This window comes from Sinohyriopsis cumingii, chromosome 10, assembly GCF_028554795.1.
Source record: "Sinohyriopsis cumingii isolate HCF-2022 chromosome 10, ASM2855479v2, whole genome shotgun sequence".
Lineage (NCBI taxonomy): Eukaryota > Metazoa > Mollusca > Bivalvia > Unionida > Unionidae > Sinohyriopsis > Sinohyriopsis cumingii.
In genome coordinates, this window is record NC_142970.1 from 115680956 (window position 1) to 115699340 (window position 18385).

Here is an 18385-nt window from a genome sequence, read left to right on the forward strand (position 1 = left end):
GTGCACTGCAAGATTTCACTTATGCACACTTTTTTAAACTCACCAAAACTTTCGGAACTCACCTTCATCAAACAGAGGACGAATCAAACACATTGTATGGACTAATCATATACATTATATGGACTAATCATATGCATTATACGAACTAATCATATAGATGATTAAGACTAATCATATAAATTGTATGGACTAATCATATTCATTATGAGGATTAATCATATACATTATATGGACTAATCATGTACATTATATGGACTAATCATATGAAATATATGGATTAACTGTATACATTATATGAACTAATCATACACATTATTAGACTAATCACTTACATTATTAGGACTAATTATATACATTATATGGACTAATAATATGCATTATACGAACTAATCAGATACATCATTAAGACTATTCATATAAATTGTATGGACTAATCATATTCATTATGAGGACTAATCATATACAGTATTAGGACTAATCATGTATTACCTTACAGCCGTTATTTTTACTTCAGGTCAACCAACGATACCAGAATATTAATGATACAACTTTGAACATTCAAGTGGAGGTTGTCGGCATCATCATTGCACCGGTAAGTTTACTGTGTCTCCAGGTATGTATATCACATATAACGCGCGAAAAAGAAACAAATAGAAAAGCATATAAATATACGCACAAACATACATTCTCAAACACATGCGTATATCTATTCAAGCTCCCATCTACCATCGGTCTTTTCATATATAGATTCTTAGATAAAAGAACTATGGAAATCGATTAGAAAGACAAACCTGTGAGATATTAGATTTATTAACTACATTTATTGTATGCAGAGCCATGAATTACTGGATTTTCCAAACAAATTAAATATGATACTATACTAGAGTGAATTACGATACTTAATTTCACTACCGTATCGAGAACAAGATAATCCTGGAATTCAAAATTATTCTTAAATGCTTACGTGGCCGAGTGGCAAACAAGGCTCGACGACTCGAGTTAAGATCAATTAACGGGCGAATTATAATTATTTTCTTAATGTGCTATGTTACTTTGAATTGGGAAGGAGAATTAAGTAACTGTTTATATTTTCTGTGTGAACAGTTATAAAACAGAGCAGGACATAAACGGTAAACCCGGATATCGCGCGGGATCAAGTAAGAAATGTTTGTTTGATAAGAAGCACAGTAGGCCTACCAGTTTGAGTTGGACTACACAACACAGCGACAGTGTTTACTTTGAAATTTAACATCAAAACTAAACAATACATTGTTGCGATATTTTTGTGAAAAGACTACTGGATGCAGAAATATATATTTACTTTAATGTATTTGTGACCGGATATTTGCAGTATTTGATTTGGAACGCGCGCATGTGTGTGTGTGTGTGATTTGGATTTTTAACGTAGCTTTAACAATGTTTCAGTCATATCGCTACGATGTCTGCAGTGTGGCAGTTTATAGTGATGTCTAGCACTGGGGCATCATGCCGCAAACATGTAGCATGATGTGCCACCCAGTCACATTATCCTGACACCAGGCCGACTAGTACAAAACAGTTTCAGAAATTATATTTTTAAATTGCGTTTCTTTCTTTTAACGGGGTTGGCGGTTGATGGTGCTAGGATCGACAACAACAAACAACAGAGATGATCGGCCGACCAGAAATGCACACGTTTATTGCTGCATCTACGTCTTACATAGGTCTAAGCCTACACCTAACTCACCTTTGTATCTTTCACATCAATGACAAGACGCTGGCACAACACCATTTACTGCAAAATCTATCTCCACGTTAAGAGACCAAAATAATGAAAAGGGTGATAATCGACACATAAATTAATTTTCAAATTTAAGTTACATAAATGATTCCAAAGAACGAAATAGTATTTCAAAATAACGAAATAACATTTCGTTTAAACGAAATAGTATTTCAAAATAACGAAATAGCATTTCGAAATAACGATTTAGTATTTCGTTTAAACGAAATAGTATTTCGCTTAAACGAAACAGCGTTTCGAAATAGTAGTTCGAAATAACCAAATAGTATTTCGTTTAAACGAAATAGAATGGTATTTCGAAATGACGAATTAGTTTTTCGAAATAACGAAATATATTTCGATTAAACGAAATAAAAAATATGCGCATCCATGTCACTTAAGGGGCTCTAAGATTGTACTGAAGACGTAAATACATATCTTTCTGAGTCGGACTTGCATCACATATTAACCGCGTAAATATGATGTGGTGGGATAAAGTTTTGTAAGTTAGGGAGACCGGTTTATGTCAAAATTTTTCCGTGAGCAATGGTGAGTTTATTTACTTCAATAAGTTAACATTTAAACCAGGCTTGTATATCTGGTGGATTCCATGTTACAGATATACCACCCATCCCTCCCTCCCAACACTCGTTACCATCTAACCAATACCGGCAGTTTTACTTATTGTTATTGTTCTTGTCTTTAGCGGTTTTGCCATTTTCATGTTATGTTTTACATGACATAGGAAACCACTTTTGGGGGTAAATTGGCAATATTGAAACAGACGAGACCAGTATTTCCCCATTTGCCTTTCGCGAGTCGAAAAAAATGGCGGCCAAAACTGTTCAATAAAAACAAAACATTCCAGACGGCGGGGTTGAAACAGTTTTCCCACGATCGCAGCCAATCAGTAAAAAGAATAATGCACAATACTTTCATGGGCCTAATTTGGACAAATCACATAAAGTGATATGTTCAATTGTATAATATCAAACATATGAAACTGTACACACTGTAGGCAAAGTGTACCGACTATGTGATACAATTCATTACGTGGGTGAAAAGTTAAATACTGAGTTTACCACCCACTCGATGAAAAATTTCCATTTCAGTCATTTCACGCAAACGTCCTTAATACATTGTCACTTAAGCTGATCGTTGTTGTTGTGTTTGTTGCATTTAACGCAAAATTTCTGCACAGGATATGCTATACATGACGGCCAGTATAAATAGTGGCGGAAGAATCCGGGAAAACCCAAGAAAGAACCACCGACCCACGAGAAGTTACAGGTGATCTTTCTCACATACATACATTGACAGAAACCTAGACTCGAACACACGCAGTCAGAGTGGAGATGGCAATGATCCGCAGTGGTGAGCGTTTTAGACCACTCGGCCACTCGATGCCCCTCAGGTGATCGCACTGACTTGTGAGCAGAAATATGGTAAAGAATTACCGAATATCATTTTGACGTAAAACTCAGCAGAAGTATTTTTATGGTTTAAGCGGAAAATAACACAACAAAAATTTAAAACATAAAAACCCACAAAGGATTATACTACGTCGATATCTCTGGAATACGTAAATGTATTTCCATTGAGTGTTATTATACAAGTACGGGTCAAAACAAATTTCATAACTTAAACTGTTCAATCCTGATTCAAGTGTTTGCTCAAATGCATTGTTTCAAATCCTACATGAAGAGATTCTTTGCAAGAACAAACTTAAAGACCAGTAATGTTTCCTACCTTAAATATTCTCAGCATGTTTTTTATGTTTTCTAATTTCATGGTGTTTGTTTTTGTAATCATATCATTATATGTTTTTTATCTTATAGGTGTTGTCTAATGTTGTAAAGCGCTTAGAGCTTCTAAAGATTAGGCGCTATATAAAGTATTCATTATTATTATTATTGTTATTATTGTTATTATTATTATTATCTCATCTTTTGTTGTTGTTGTTGTTGTTGTTGTGGGGTTTAACGCCATTTTTCAGCACATGATAGGCTATGTATGGCGGCCAGTATTAATGGTGGAGGAAGAACCCGGGAAAACCCCGGGAAGAACCACCGACCCACGAGAAGCTACTGGCAAGCTTTCTCACATATCCACATTGGCCGAATCCTAGACTCGAACCCACGCAGACAGAGGTGAGATGGCAGTGATCAGTAACGGAGAGCGCTTTAGACCATTTTTTAACAAGAATGGTAAATAAGGATCAAACACGCACTCAGTTGCATACTCAATGCTGGGTCCATACCCTAAGTTACAACTTAACATTTCAATTACGTTTGTTTGTTGATGTTGTTATTAAAAGTTTATTCAGTTTAAGGAATCTGAATTTCATACTTATGGTGACATGTAATCGGCTGAACCATCATTTAATTCAGTTTAAGGAGTCTGAATTTCATATCTGCGGTGACATGAAATTGGTTGAACGTTCATATCATTCAGTTTAAGGGGTTTGAATTTCATATTTACGGTGACATGAAATCGGTTAAATATTCAGTATACTCAGTCAAGTAGTCTGCATTTCAGATTCACGCTGACATGAACTCAGTCCATCCTTCAGGTCATTCACCTAAGTAGTCTGCATTTCAGATTAATGGTGACATGAACGCGGTTGAAAATTTAAGAAATTCAGCCTAAGGAGTCTGCATTTTATATTTATGGTTACATGAACTCGGTTGAACATTAAGTTCATTAAACTGAATTAGTCTGAAAGTTCAGATTCATGGTGAAACGAGCTCGTTTGAACATTCAGTTATTTCAGCTTAAGGAGTCTGACGTTCGAATTCATGGTGACATTAACTCGTTTGTAATATGTCAACACAAGCATAAATATGACTTTACAATATTGTTACTTACAGAACGAAGCGGGTTCGCCTTGGACGGAAAAAAGCGGCAATAGTATTGATGCAAATCAGACTCTGGTTGAATTTGGTAACTACATTAAGGCCCATCGTAACTCGCTTATTGGGCATGATCACGCAATGTTACTTACATGGTAAGTTAATAGAATATGTATTGCTGTAAACTCAAATATGTTTGGCTCCAAGACTTGGATAGCTTAAAACTTGTACAATGTTCTCTCTCTCTCTGTCTCTCTATGTATGTCTCTCTGTCTGTCTGTCTCTCTCTCCTGTGAAAGTGCTGTGTAGCGTTAGTTTACAATATGACGTTAGATTGCGTTCGCGTCGTCATAACCAGTATATGACTATACTATCATATATATATATATATATATATATATATATATATATATATATATATATATATATATATATATTATTATTATTATTACGCAATCTAACGTCAAATTGTAAACGTACGCTATACATCATTTTCCCAGGAAATGTCCATACCATTCACGTTGACACATTTTGTAATATGGAAAGAAAATAATTTGCTTTTTGATCCACGTGATACTTTTCCAACCTATTCAGCATCACGGAAAATAGTGTTTGTTTTATATTAAATTACTTAGCGTTGGCCACTTACCAAGATAAATAAGGTTGGGCATGGCACAATAATGCATGAAAGTTTGCTGATCGTAATAGAGAACATAATATTGGTACTATAGGTCATACTGTTGGTATTACAGATCATACTATTGGTACTATAGATCATTATATTGGTATAATAGATCACACTATTGGCATTCTAGCAAACACTATTGGTATTATAGATCATATTGTTGGTACTATATATCATATTATTGGTATTATAGATCACACATTAGGCATCATAGATTGGTATTGCTGATCATAATATTTATAATGATATTGGTACTATACAGCTTAATGTTGGTATTATAGATTATATTATTGGTATTGTAGATCATACTATTGGTATTAAAGATCATACTATTGGTACTATATATCATAATATTGGCATTATAGTTCATACTATTGCTGTTATAGATCATAATACTGTCATTATAGATCATACTGTTGGTATTATAGATCATACTATTGGTATTATTGATCATACTATTGGTATTATAGATCATACTATTGGTATTATAGATCAGAATTTTGACATTATAGATACTACGATTTGTATTGTTGATCATAATATTAATTAATATATTGGTACTATACAGCTTAATGTATGTATTATAGTCTATAATACGGGTATTATGCATTGCACTATTGATATTATTGATTATAATATTGGTATTATACATCCTAATATTGTTATTATGCATTGTACTATATATATTTTAGATTATAATATTGGTATTATCGATCGAGATTGTAACATTGTTATTATAGAGAGAGATAATAATATTGGTATTACAGATCATATAATTTGTATTGTAGATCATAATACTGGTATTATAGATTGTGCTTTTGGTATATATATATATATATATATATATATATATATAGATCACGTTATTGGTATAAACATTATTGTATTTGTATTATAGATCAAATTATTGGTAGTATAAATCATTCTAATTACATTATAGATAATACCAATGGTATTATTAATTTGTATACCATTGATATTTTAGATTATATATAATACTGGATGTTGTGGGCCAGACCGAAGTTAAACGGATCGAGCTTATCACACCTACATGCTTCTGGAGGGCTCACAATATACAAACAATACACTATTAAAATTTAGATTTTATAAACCTTGTCTTTGTTCATAAACAAAATGTATATAATCGACTGTTTCAAATTTTCTTTTTTTTAAATATGAGAATCGTTAAGTCGATCATAAATTTCGTGCATAACAAGACATTTGCTGATGTACATTTAGCGTTATAATGGAATTACTGTGACCTAATGGTACACAGAAACAAACGTATTGGGCTCTACTTGTGCATAACATGACCCATGAAAAACATGACAGCGTCCAGTAAGCTGTATTCTCAAATATAACCGTTATGAAATAATTTCCTCGGTTCGACCAGTCACACCTGTCACTATTAATAAAATTCCGAAAACAATTCCGATTGCTGTACTTTTTGGAGTTGTTGTAATAACAATTCCCGCCACACGCAAGCCATCCGGTGTTGTCTTGGCGAGTACATAATATCATCCACGAAAACACGCGCTCGTTTCTGTGTACTTTGTTGCGCTTAGTTATTTTTTCGCATTGGTAGCTATGATGATCCATCAAGTTCTTCGGTGGAGACGTTGACCTTGTTTAGCGACCCATTATTGCATATATGATATGCATACCGATACATTGTCGTCGTTGTAGAAGAACATTGCGTGAGGGCTTTTTGCGACTTGACCCAGTCCGTCCAATAAGATTTCCTTGTTTTATTCGCACACAGCACGCTATGCGTACACCAACCACCTGCCAGAGTCATTCCGGATGCTTTTCCGACGGCACCATAAGCAGTTGCTTTTGTGACCGCGGGAGATGCTGCCAAACAGTACTGGAAGCGCAGCAAGGAATGGAAATATTCCATCGCTCTGTTGTATTTGCACAACCTCCGGCATCAATAAAATTAATATTACCGAGGTGATGACTCTTAATTTGTCAGCAGCCAGAGTCGCCACGATGAAACACATAGTGGGATATTTCCATTTATCACAGCCGTTAAAACGTTGTTGCCGGATGTGTCTCCTGTGCTTCAAAAGTAGCTGGGTTAGGAGTAGTCGGCACTACATCCAATATGGTTCTGAAAAAGGTGATGATAGTCCGCATAGTGTGTCATGGACGTATGCAAACTACGTTTAATACAATAAGAAATGATTGTTAACATTTACGGATGCAAGGTAGTACCAACCCGACACGCCGATGACATGGATCTGACAACGTTACCCACTAAAGCGGTATTTAACTGAGTTTACCAGTAGGGTTGTTGTTGACGTTGGTCCGGCCAATGATGTGTTTTTCCAAGATCAAACTGCAACAAAATCCAACGTGAACATTCAAGGCCTGCTTTGAAACCGAAAAATGCTGTCGCGAAAACCTTGGCTGAAATCAATGAAAACCGGGGAATTTGAAGTTATGGCGTGCCAATGGCTTTTATCTAAACCTATTCCAGCGATGCTGATGCTGGGATGATAGTAGTCATACCCTCACCAATACGTGTAGTAGTTTTATTTACATGATACATTAGACTGCTGACCAGCAAAGGATAGACATAAACTGGTGACATGGTAACAAATGGTCTACTAGTGTTCACTGACGTGGATAGTTTCGATAATCTTAAAGCTCACACTTCGACGGCGTGCAAGTCCGGATCTTATTTATTTACAGTTACGAACCTCACACTGATCTTCCGAACTCTTTCATACATAAGACATCGGTACTGATGGTTACCAGAGAAGAAAACCAGTTCGAAGTGTTCCACGTCTATTTCTATGGGTACTTAATCGTCATTGGAGCTTGTGTTTAAGATTTATTATTATATGTACGCGATGGATTCTGAATGCAATGATGAAGCTGGTGAATTTAACGACGCAAAGCTGGACCGGGTTATAATCAATGTTAACAAAGATAGAAATTGCATTCCACGCATTGATGAATGTTTGCATGAATACAGTGTTACCGTCACATACACCCAAATAAAATGTATGCGAGAGCCAAAAAGAAATCTACCCTTGGGGCCACCCTGGTGTCACAAAGCCAACTCAAGGCCATCTTAGACTCAATACAACAACACACGAAAAAAAAACTTTCTGGCTCCAGTCGGGAAAACACTCATGGATTGTTTTTAGAATGATAGAGTGTAATTCACGAATAAATTCATCTCAGTAAAAATGAACCACCAACACTGACTCGTCCAGGAAAAGAGCGACCTCGACTTACATTTGCCAAAGACGAACATGTCCGTGTAACAGTTTTTGATAAACAACGATAGCTATTAGGTGCACACAGAAAAGTGTAATACATGTAGTTTTAGGTGAAATTGGCGGTCAGCCCACATACCGTATCATCGCACAGGGGAGATCTGGGTTCATGGTAGTTGTACTATAGAGGTAACTGCCTAGTTTGAAGTGCCTGTCGTGCAATCATACTTCTCGGTGACAAAAAAGTAGAACTACAGTAAGTTCAAAGTGACCGACCCGAGAAAATAATAAAGACGAAACAATAGCTTAGAGATGACATCACCAAGAAAACCGTTTTACTATTGAAATACAAACGTTAGCATAATATCGTTGATGTAGTTTATAGAATTGCGTCGACAGTAGCCGTTTGCATTGTTGTGGAAGGAATCACGACTTTATAAACGGCTACTGGCACAACAAAGATATCGCAGTCCCACTTGGACCACATATTGTTGTTTTGGTGCTGTTTTTATTTTGACCACATAATCAAATATATCAAGTATTAACGCTGGAACAGGCCGGAAAAGATATAGATATAATGTTACCTTGTATATATTGGCTTTACCGTTATATTATTTTATAAACATTTAAACTACTCGATGTTCATGTGGGTCTAACAACTATAAACACACTTAAAACCTTTGTTCATATTAAACGATAATGAGAATATTTAGTTTCTTGAGCTAATTCTAGGTCCGTAATTTAGCGTCCAAATGCCGGTCACCACTGAGTTTTGCACCGCAAGGTGTATTATTCGGATGTTGCTAGATTTGGTTTGAAATCCCTAAAGTAGATAATACAGTTGTAGATATGCGATATACAATACCGAATAATACACTCATGCAAATATACACAAATTAAATATGACAAGTTGTTCATACAATATTGAGCAATATGCTGGATTAACTCTGCAAGTGATTAGTAATATTTGTATAATGCACGTATACCACGTTTAAAATTATTTTAAAATGTTCTGAGGTTTTTTATATTAATGACACATATTTTGCAATTGGAATATTGAAAGTATGCATGACTATTTATCTTTGTAGGTACGACTTACTCGTTAATGGCAATCCGTATGCAGCTGGTAAGGATGCACACATTTGTTGTTCTTCTACGTATCTTATTTGAATGCCACTAAATATTACCGATCATACAGGTGCTCACAGTACTCAGCTGTTTGCATGGTGACAAAATGCAAACTACATTTATACCTTGCTTATTAAGTGGGCAGTGTTCAGAGTTCATTATTCCCGTCCTTCAGTTCGTCGTCTCAGATTGAGCTAGGGTGCTTACACATATTGAGACCAAACTTATACAGACGTGCTTCGTTCTATGAATATGCGTCGCTTACTAAAACTAGGTCACTGTGATAAAATTTTTAACTTGTTTCTAACAGTACTTAAAATTCATACTGGGCTCTAAATCCAACATTTATTTCACAATTGTTGTTGTTGTTGTTGTTCAAATGTTATTGAAGTTCAAATGTTGTTGCAGTTCAAATGTTGTTCTATTTCAAAGCTGAGTGCATCTCGGGATGAACTTATTTTGTGCCAAGTTTAGATGACTCCAACAAAATAATGTGAGTGTTAGTACACATTTATTTCAAACAATCACTTATGCCACAGTTCGCTCAACATTAAGAGGTTAGTGTTATGACTGGCCGGACTGGTGTCAGGATAATGTGACTAGGTGGGACATCATGCTACGTGGCTGCAGCATGATTCCCCACTCCCAGTACTAGACATCACAATAAACTGCCACACTGCAGACATCATCGCGATATGACTGAATATTTTTAAAGTTACGTTAAAAAGTCCAAATCACACACAGACACACACACATACATACACAGACACACACACACACTTATGCTGCAGAAACTGTGGTATTTCGTTGGCCATAGAGGTTAACTGTATTCAGCCACCATCATGCAGTAACTTGCATTATAGTTATTGTGATGTCTGACAGACAAATCATCGCTTCTGCAATATGTATTTAAATTTCTGTTTCAAAAGACGCAACGCGTAATTAAATTATACATTTTAAATGGCCAAACTGAATTTACAACTTAACACATATTTTAAATTGTACATTTAAAATGTGATATTAGCATTTGTAATTTAACATCTTACATTTGTTATGCTATGTTGTGTTTCGATACATAGACAAGATTGTTCAGCATTGTCTAGACATACTATTTAGATAGTTTCCCAATGTTGCCTAATTTGTATTACAGAACGAATTCATACACAGAATTCTCCTGAATAAGAACAAATTTAAATAAGAAAGTTCCCCTGAATATGTTACCATCTACGTCCTGTTTATATATATATATATATATATATATATATATATATATATATATATATATATATATATATATATATATATATATATATATATATATATACGCACAGTCACAACGTAGATAGATAGATAGATACATAGATAGATAGATAGATAGGTAGATAGATAGATAGATAGATAGATAGAGCTTGAATAACATTCTATGACTTATACTTGTTATCATTTAAAGAGACAGGATCCATTCTAGTGTCCGAAAGACCTACTTTAATTATCGAAACAAACTTTGTATATACGTTGAGGTGCTATTTTCCTAGTAAAGCCATCGCTGAGGTCTTCATTTGTCATAAAACAATTTTCTTCTATTTTGGCACATTACACCATAATTTTGTCTAGACTGAGCATTCAACAGCATTAGAATGAAGCATAATTAATGACTTATTTCTTATTGTTGGGGGAGGCGGGATTTGTACTTAAGCCAACAGCACTTCATAATTGCTAGCTTAAAAATGAGATATGAGGAAGGGCTACATTTGACATTCACGAAGAGAGAGAGAGAGAGAGAGAGAAGAAGAAGAGAAGAATAAGAGAAGAAACTAAATATTCACTTACTTTACAGGGTTTGCCTTTTTATCCACCATTTGCCGAGATAACAGTGTATCAGTCGTCGAGGACCATTTTAACTTTGTGTCACTTACTGTTATGACCCATGAAATTGGTCACAGGTAAGTCAAGGCAAGATTTCAGTTTAACTGATTCCATAAAAATATAACATAAAGGCTACATTTTTGTTTGCACTTTGTTTGACTAGTTTTGTTATTCTCTTTAGATTGATTTTTCTATGTTTGTTAATGAATTAAATCTTTTGGGCCTTGGTTCACATTAGCACACTGAGAAAGACAGATGAGGTGTATATATGTGTGTGTGTGTGTGTGTGTGTGTGTGTGTCCGACCAGATATATTACGAACATTTAATTTGTATTGTTTGTTTGTTTTTAAATGTTTTTTTTATTTCATTATGTGCTATTGTAATGTAACATTGTATGTTGGACTAGACCTTATCCAAAATAAAGTTAATTTTTTTTACCTGGCCTGAATTATCGATTATGGTTTTGTAGTTAATATGTTTATCGCTATATGAGTCTTGAGCGTTGGAAATTCCTTTTGAATTGTCGAGTCTGCTTGCTGTTTACTGCACATTCTATGTTATAATTTTAGTAATAGACTGATATTTATAGCAAACGTTTTATTTTCTAAATATTAAGAACTTTCCATTATGTAATAGTTTCTTTTAGAGAATGTGAATTATTTCCTGAGGTGACGTGGAAGACTATACCATCTTTGTTATTAGAATGAGTATTCATTCTTGCTTAACATCTAGCAGAATCAGTATGTGTTATTGTTGTGTCTATTATTAATTTGGGCTGGAATTAATTTTTTCAAATTGTTCAGTGAATGAATTTTCTCTGGAAATGTAGAGTGTTCTTAAAAATAACATTTTTTTAAAGAGCATCTTGCAGATTTTTGTAATACAAATAAAAGGATATATTCTCGGATTGATGAATAGTGTCTCAACAGAAGACTGTTGGCACATAAATACATTACAAGCCCTAACAGGCACATCAACAATTGGATTTCTATTAAAGTTTATTCAGAACTTTAAATTATTAGGACTTGTGTCTGTAATTCTATGATTATTTTGTGGTTTAATTCGCAATACCGCAAGTTATTTTTTCATTTTCACTTTGTATTCTACAAAAATAAATTATTTTTAGAATTTTACAAAGCTTATTGCTTCTCACTGTTACTTATTTTGAGAGCATAGACTCGTAACAACATAAACTTACTACCATGCACAGAAGACTATATATAAAGTGTCCATGCAATTCTCCTTAAATGACAATATTTTTGTATAAATGTTAAAAATCATATTGCAAACAAAACCGGCAAAGACAGATACATGATGTCTTTTATCAGCAGGTGTCTTTATTATAGTCGTGTCCACAAAGGTATATTTCACTTCCCGTTCAGCTAAGTTTAATACTTACGCGTAATGGTAACGAAACCCCAACGAAATAAATCGGTATTTCATTTTGGGTAATGCAATTCTGTGTAAACGTTCAACAAAAGCACGTGGTCATGCATATATGTAAACACATTTTGCCGTTTGGTTTCGGTTTCGGGTCCATTCTTCTATTTTAGAGCGTTAGAGCGTTGGAGAGCCCCAATTGATATTTCCAATATAGTTTTACTTTCTGAGTTCCCGTTGAAAGTTTTTTCTTTTAAATGGCGCCTGTTGTCAGAGCGGAAAAGGACAAATGACGGAATAAAAACATTTTACGACCGGCAGAAAGTATATTTGAATTCCGTCTCCTTCTTTCTTTCAAATCATCAACTCTTATACTTTCTTAAAGCATTACAAGTTCATCAGTTTTAATTTGTTCCTTAATGATAAGATTGAAATTTTCCTGATTGAGATACTAAAGATTCCAGATAAGCGTTTTCCTGATTGAGATACTAAAGATTCCAGATAAGCGTTTTCCTGATTGAGATACTAAAGATTCCAGATAAGCGTTTTCCTGATTGAGATACTAAGAATTCCAGATAAGCGTTTTCCTGATTGAGATACTAAAGATTCCAGAAAAGCGTTTTCATGATTGAGATACTAAAGATTCCAGATAAGCGTTTGCTTGATAACTAATGCACTTATTTACTTAGTTTCTTACGTATTTCTTTAGTTTTATTAAAAACATGCTTCCTTATTGTACTGCTTGTTAGTCTACTTACGCTCAGGTTGATTAAATTACTCTTTTATTTTAGCCTTAGTGCCATCCATGATGGAACCGGTGTCAACACCTGCAATGGATCTTTAGGCTACATTATGGCTAATGTCAACTCTCCAACGACAGGATCCATGGCGTACAATCAGTGGCTATTTTCTGCCTGCTCTAAGACTGAATTCCGGAACTACATTCAAAAATTAGATGAGTAAGTATTATCAAAATTCCCTTTCATCTCGCCTACGTTAATAATTAGGGATAATATATGTTTAACTTGGAACTTGATATTGTTGTTCTTGACGTCAACGGTTTTGGTATACACATGAAAACAAAAGATGGTTTTCGAAATCTGTATTGGTTAATGTAAATATCGAAACATATTGTATGCCCTATGGGCTACAATTAGCAAGATTATTAATTTATAACGTTTTTACATACATCACATTTTTATACATTATGGTAATTTCAGTTGTCTGATCTAAGTAAGTATTCATTAACAACTCGTTAACATTTCCAACCTGTTTCAGAGCAGGATCTTTGCCTCTCTTCTCCAATCTTTGTCAAGGAAAGTTGTATGAATCCTGGCTTATTTTTCAGTATATCTATCCTTTCATTTTTTACAAACATTTTTGTACACTACCATGCATTTTATTACATGAAGAAAATAGACTGATAGATGTATAGATTGTCGGATAGTGAATTCCTCCTATTTGTACAGGACGAGTTCAAACTGTATGAAAAGGGTCGACGGCCTGAATCGTAATAACTATACCGTCATTTTGCCCGGGACCCAGTATACTGCTGACGAACAATGCATAATAATGAGAGATGAGAAGGACTCGTACATGTGCAGGGTATCTCTCTCTCTCTCTCTTTTTTTTTTGAAAACGACGATTCCAAATGAGTAGGCCTACAACAAAAATACAGGTTACGTTGCAAGTGTCCAGTTATCGTTCCAACACTAAATTTTGCTGATTATACATACCGTTGCAACAACACCAGCGTTAAAAATACAGTTCCACAATTAACTTTTAATCCCTGCAATGACAAATAAATCCCGTTTCGTTGACAGAATTAACTTTGCACTAAAATAAATACACAAGCTGCAACAGTACCGGTAATATTACACTTTTAGTGCAAAACATTTGATAAAGGGAAAGAAATACACTATTGGCGTAACCAATCTTGCTACATTTTACATTACTTCATAATTTCTTGTCAAATATCAAATCATTATACAAGCCAGCAAGTTCTAATGTCGCAATAATATTTTTTATAAAAGACAAATGTTCAATTAAAAACTAACGATTTTAATTACAAATACGTCCATAATCAGAGAATTTTAGGTTAAAAGGCATCATAGCCTTGAAAATTTTAAGATTTACTTGAATCGAATATATATAAGATAAGCATCAATTAACCTACTTTTGGATCTGCAACATTGAACATGAATGGGAATTTGGTAATGGGAAGGTCAGTCTTGTCTACAAAGTTTGGACAAAAACCAGTAAAATTTTAAAATGTCAGTTTTTACAATACTTATTAATAGCTTTTAAAAGTATGCGTTTCTCTCTCTCTCTCTCTCTCTCTCTCTCTCTCTCTCTCTATATATATATATATATATATATATATATATATATATATATATATACATATATATATATAATATATATATATATATATATATATATATATATATATATATATATATATATATATATATATATATATATATATATATGTGTGTGTGTGTGTGTGTGTGTGTGTGTGTGTGTGTGTGTGTAAGCTTATTTCCAACACAAAATCTTCGACTTGCTATTTTTTATGGTACTTGAATGAAGAACTATCAACAGTTGCATTTGAAATCGATCAGAATTTGACTTGAATGTTAAACAACAACTTGATCATTAATCAGAACATTTATTACAGACATCCTATATTGTTGATGGAGTCTTCGATTACAGCTCTATTTGCACGGGAATGCTGTGTAGGGTATCTAGCTCGCCTACGTGTAGCATGGCTCTACCTGCCGATGGAACTCCATGTGGATCACAAAAGGTTTATTTGATATTTCTCCTCTTTGGTTCTGCGCGCGTGTGTGTGTGTGTGTGTGTATATATATATATATATATATATATATATATATATATATATATATATATATATATATATTCTACTATGTCATTTCTGTCAATTTGACCATGTATATGCTTGTTTGTCCGTATGTCGCTCTAATTTCTTGGTATAAATTCCAATATCTGACCCAAACATCGCGTTAAGTTAAAGCAAAAATATTTATTAAAATAAGAAACATATCATTTGAGTAAAAGTCAAATATCCCAAACTTCATATTTCTTGATCAGTGCAAGATACTTTGATTCGAACCCACCCATTAGATATATCAGACGAGAACAACTGTTGGATATACAGTTTTAACTGACCACTTGACAGCTAATGGCATCTTTCTATTAATTAGTGTATTCAACTTTGCAACTGATTGCTGACCAATCCAGTCGTTAGCTATACGTGAATCATTACATAAATATATTTGTTCAGTATTTTTACGCTTTCTATTCCCATAAACTTTTCATACTAAAACTATGGGCCGTGTCAATGAATCTTTTCTTTTAATCGGAGGAGGCAATCGCCGATTCCTAAACAAAATAGTATGATAATCAAAGGACGGAACGGTCGTTTTTTTACCTTAAAGAAAAATGAGATGGCTTTGCTGGAACCATTAGTTACGCAATAAATATCTAACCCAAAGTCAAATGAACAAAAAACATCACGATGAGCATCATTGTCCAAATTTAATCTGACCACATCTCAAATTTCTTTCAGTGGTGCATAAATGGCAGATGTGTGCAATCAGACAGTGTTCCTCGTAAGTCTCTCTCTCTCTCTCTCTCTCTCTACTTTTGCAAGTGTCATGGCATGGACTTTCAGCATTAATCTGTATAGAAACAAAACATCTTTAAACTCTAGCTTGGAAATTATGGATAAACGAAGGCGCTACTGTTTTAGTTTCAAGGCTAGATATCTTTCTATGTTATTTACTAAAACATATTTTCGACTGCCGTGTCAAAAACTGAGATTGATAGTATTATTATTATTATTATTATTATTATTATTAAACCATTACATTTCTTCAAAACGAAAGATAAATATTTCGAGGAACATACAATTTTAAATCTTCATCGGTTCCTTCTGATACTTTACACAAGCTGTCGTACAACATTTATTACACAAGCCATCGTGCAACATTTATTACTAAAGCCATCGTGCAACATTTATTACTAAAGCCATCGTGCAACAATTCTTTCCATCATTATAATTGGAGCTATATTTTCTACTACTACTATTACTTCTACTACTACTATCTATCTATCTATCTATCTGTATATAATGTTGCTACTGTTTTATATTCCTCAGCACCAATATTTTGCTGTTGATATTATTATTATTATTATTATTATTACTACTACTATTGTTATTGGCATTATTATTATTACTATTATTTTGTTTTTTATTATGATGATGATTTACTTTTGTTGTTATTATTTCATCAATCAGCTACGTGTATCCATGGTGACCAATTAAACGATGTATATAATGGGACGGGTTGTTCGGCATTAGTGCTTCCATCACGTTATAACTGCAAGGATAGTAATGTACGGGAGATCTGCTGCATGTCATGTCAAAGTAAGTATATATATATATATATATATATATATATATATATATATATATATATATATATATAAATAAGTAGTGAAGTGGGTCACTTTAGCCTCAATGGAAATTAGCATTACAGAGACCCCTGGGTCGTTTTAGCCTCAATGGAAATTTAACATGGAGAAAAATCGTGGGTCGTTTTAGCCTCAAGGGGAATTTAACATGGGGAATAGAGTTTGGGCTTGTCTAGGGACAAGGGGAATTGAACATGGGATTTTTAAAAAAAAAAAAATTTTTTAATTTAAATTTAAATTTAAAAAAGGGGTAGGCAATTGAAAGGCTATCTCTTTTCGAGAAATATGGGTGGCCCTGAAAAGGGCCTTTGGTTTCATCATTATCTTCTTCTTTTATTTCCTCCACTTCTGTAGTCATCTTCTAACTTTTGCCATTATTCCTGTCTTCTTCTTTATTTCTGATTCAGGCATCCTGTCCGGGTGACCCATAGCTCGGAATTTCTCCTGTATTCGTATCCAGTTATTGTTGAGTTTCTCAAAGCTTTCTTTTCTCTTTCTATTTTCTTCTTCTTTTCTTTCCTTAGTCCACTTTTATTTGATGTTCTTTACCTCTTCCGTCATCACTTTCCTCATTACTTCTTCAGTTTTTGTCAGCTGGTCCAACCCCCATTTTACATATCGCCACTCCGTCCAATTCAATATCTTTTCTAAGAAGCACCTGACTTCGATGACATTTTCAAGTGCTTCCTTTAAACTTCCCACTCTTACATAAGGCGGGTCAATCAATCCTCTAAGTCTCTTTTCCTCTTCTTCCATCATTCCTGTTACTATCTCCTTTGCTTCCTTCAAATTATTGAAACAGTCGAGACACTTTTCTAATTTGAATTCTTTCTCTATCGTTTCCATGACAAACGTAACATCTACTATCCAATAATAAATGCCTATCAAATGATTTAGTAACGCTGTTGCTACCACCATTTTCTTTGTCTTTATTCCGTGGAATGGGTTCTAATGGCTAAACTGTTAGCTTTATAGTTAAAGTGC

General features: G+C 34.0%; 1 protein-coding gene across 1 annotated transcript in view; it reads left to right on the forward strand.

The window, feature by feature from the left end:
• Positions 1-18385, forward strand: part of LOC149791073 (uncharacterized) — a 189274-nt gene that overhangs the window by 70054 nt on the left and 100835 nt on the right. Inside the window, exons 7-15 of the mRNA XM_089973000.1 lie at positions 515-592; positions 4630-4766; positions 9615-9652; positions 11492-11597; positions 13693-13860; positions 14371-14506; positions 15582-15710; positions 16494-16536; positions 17226-17354. Of these exons, the coding sequence (XP_089829126.1) occupies positions 515-592; positions 4630-4766; positions 9615-9652; positions 11492-11597; positions 13693-13860; positions 14371-14506; positions 15582-15710; positions 16494-16536; positions 17226-17354 (964 nt within the window). The remainder of the gene's footprint in view (positions 1-514; positions 593-4629; positions 4767-9614; positions 9653-11491; positions 11598-13692; positions 13861-14370; positions 14507-15581; positions 15711-16493; positions 16537-17225; positions 17355-18385) is intronic.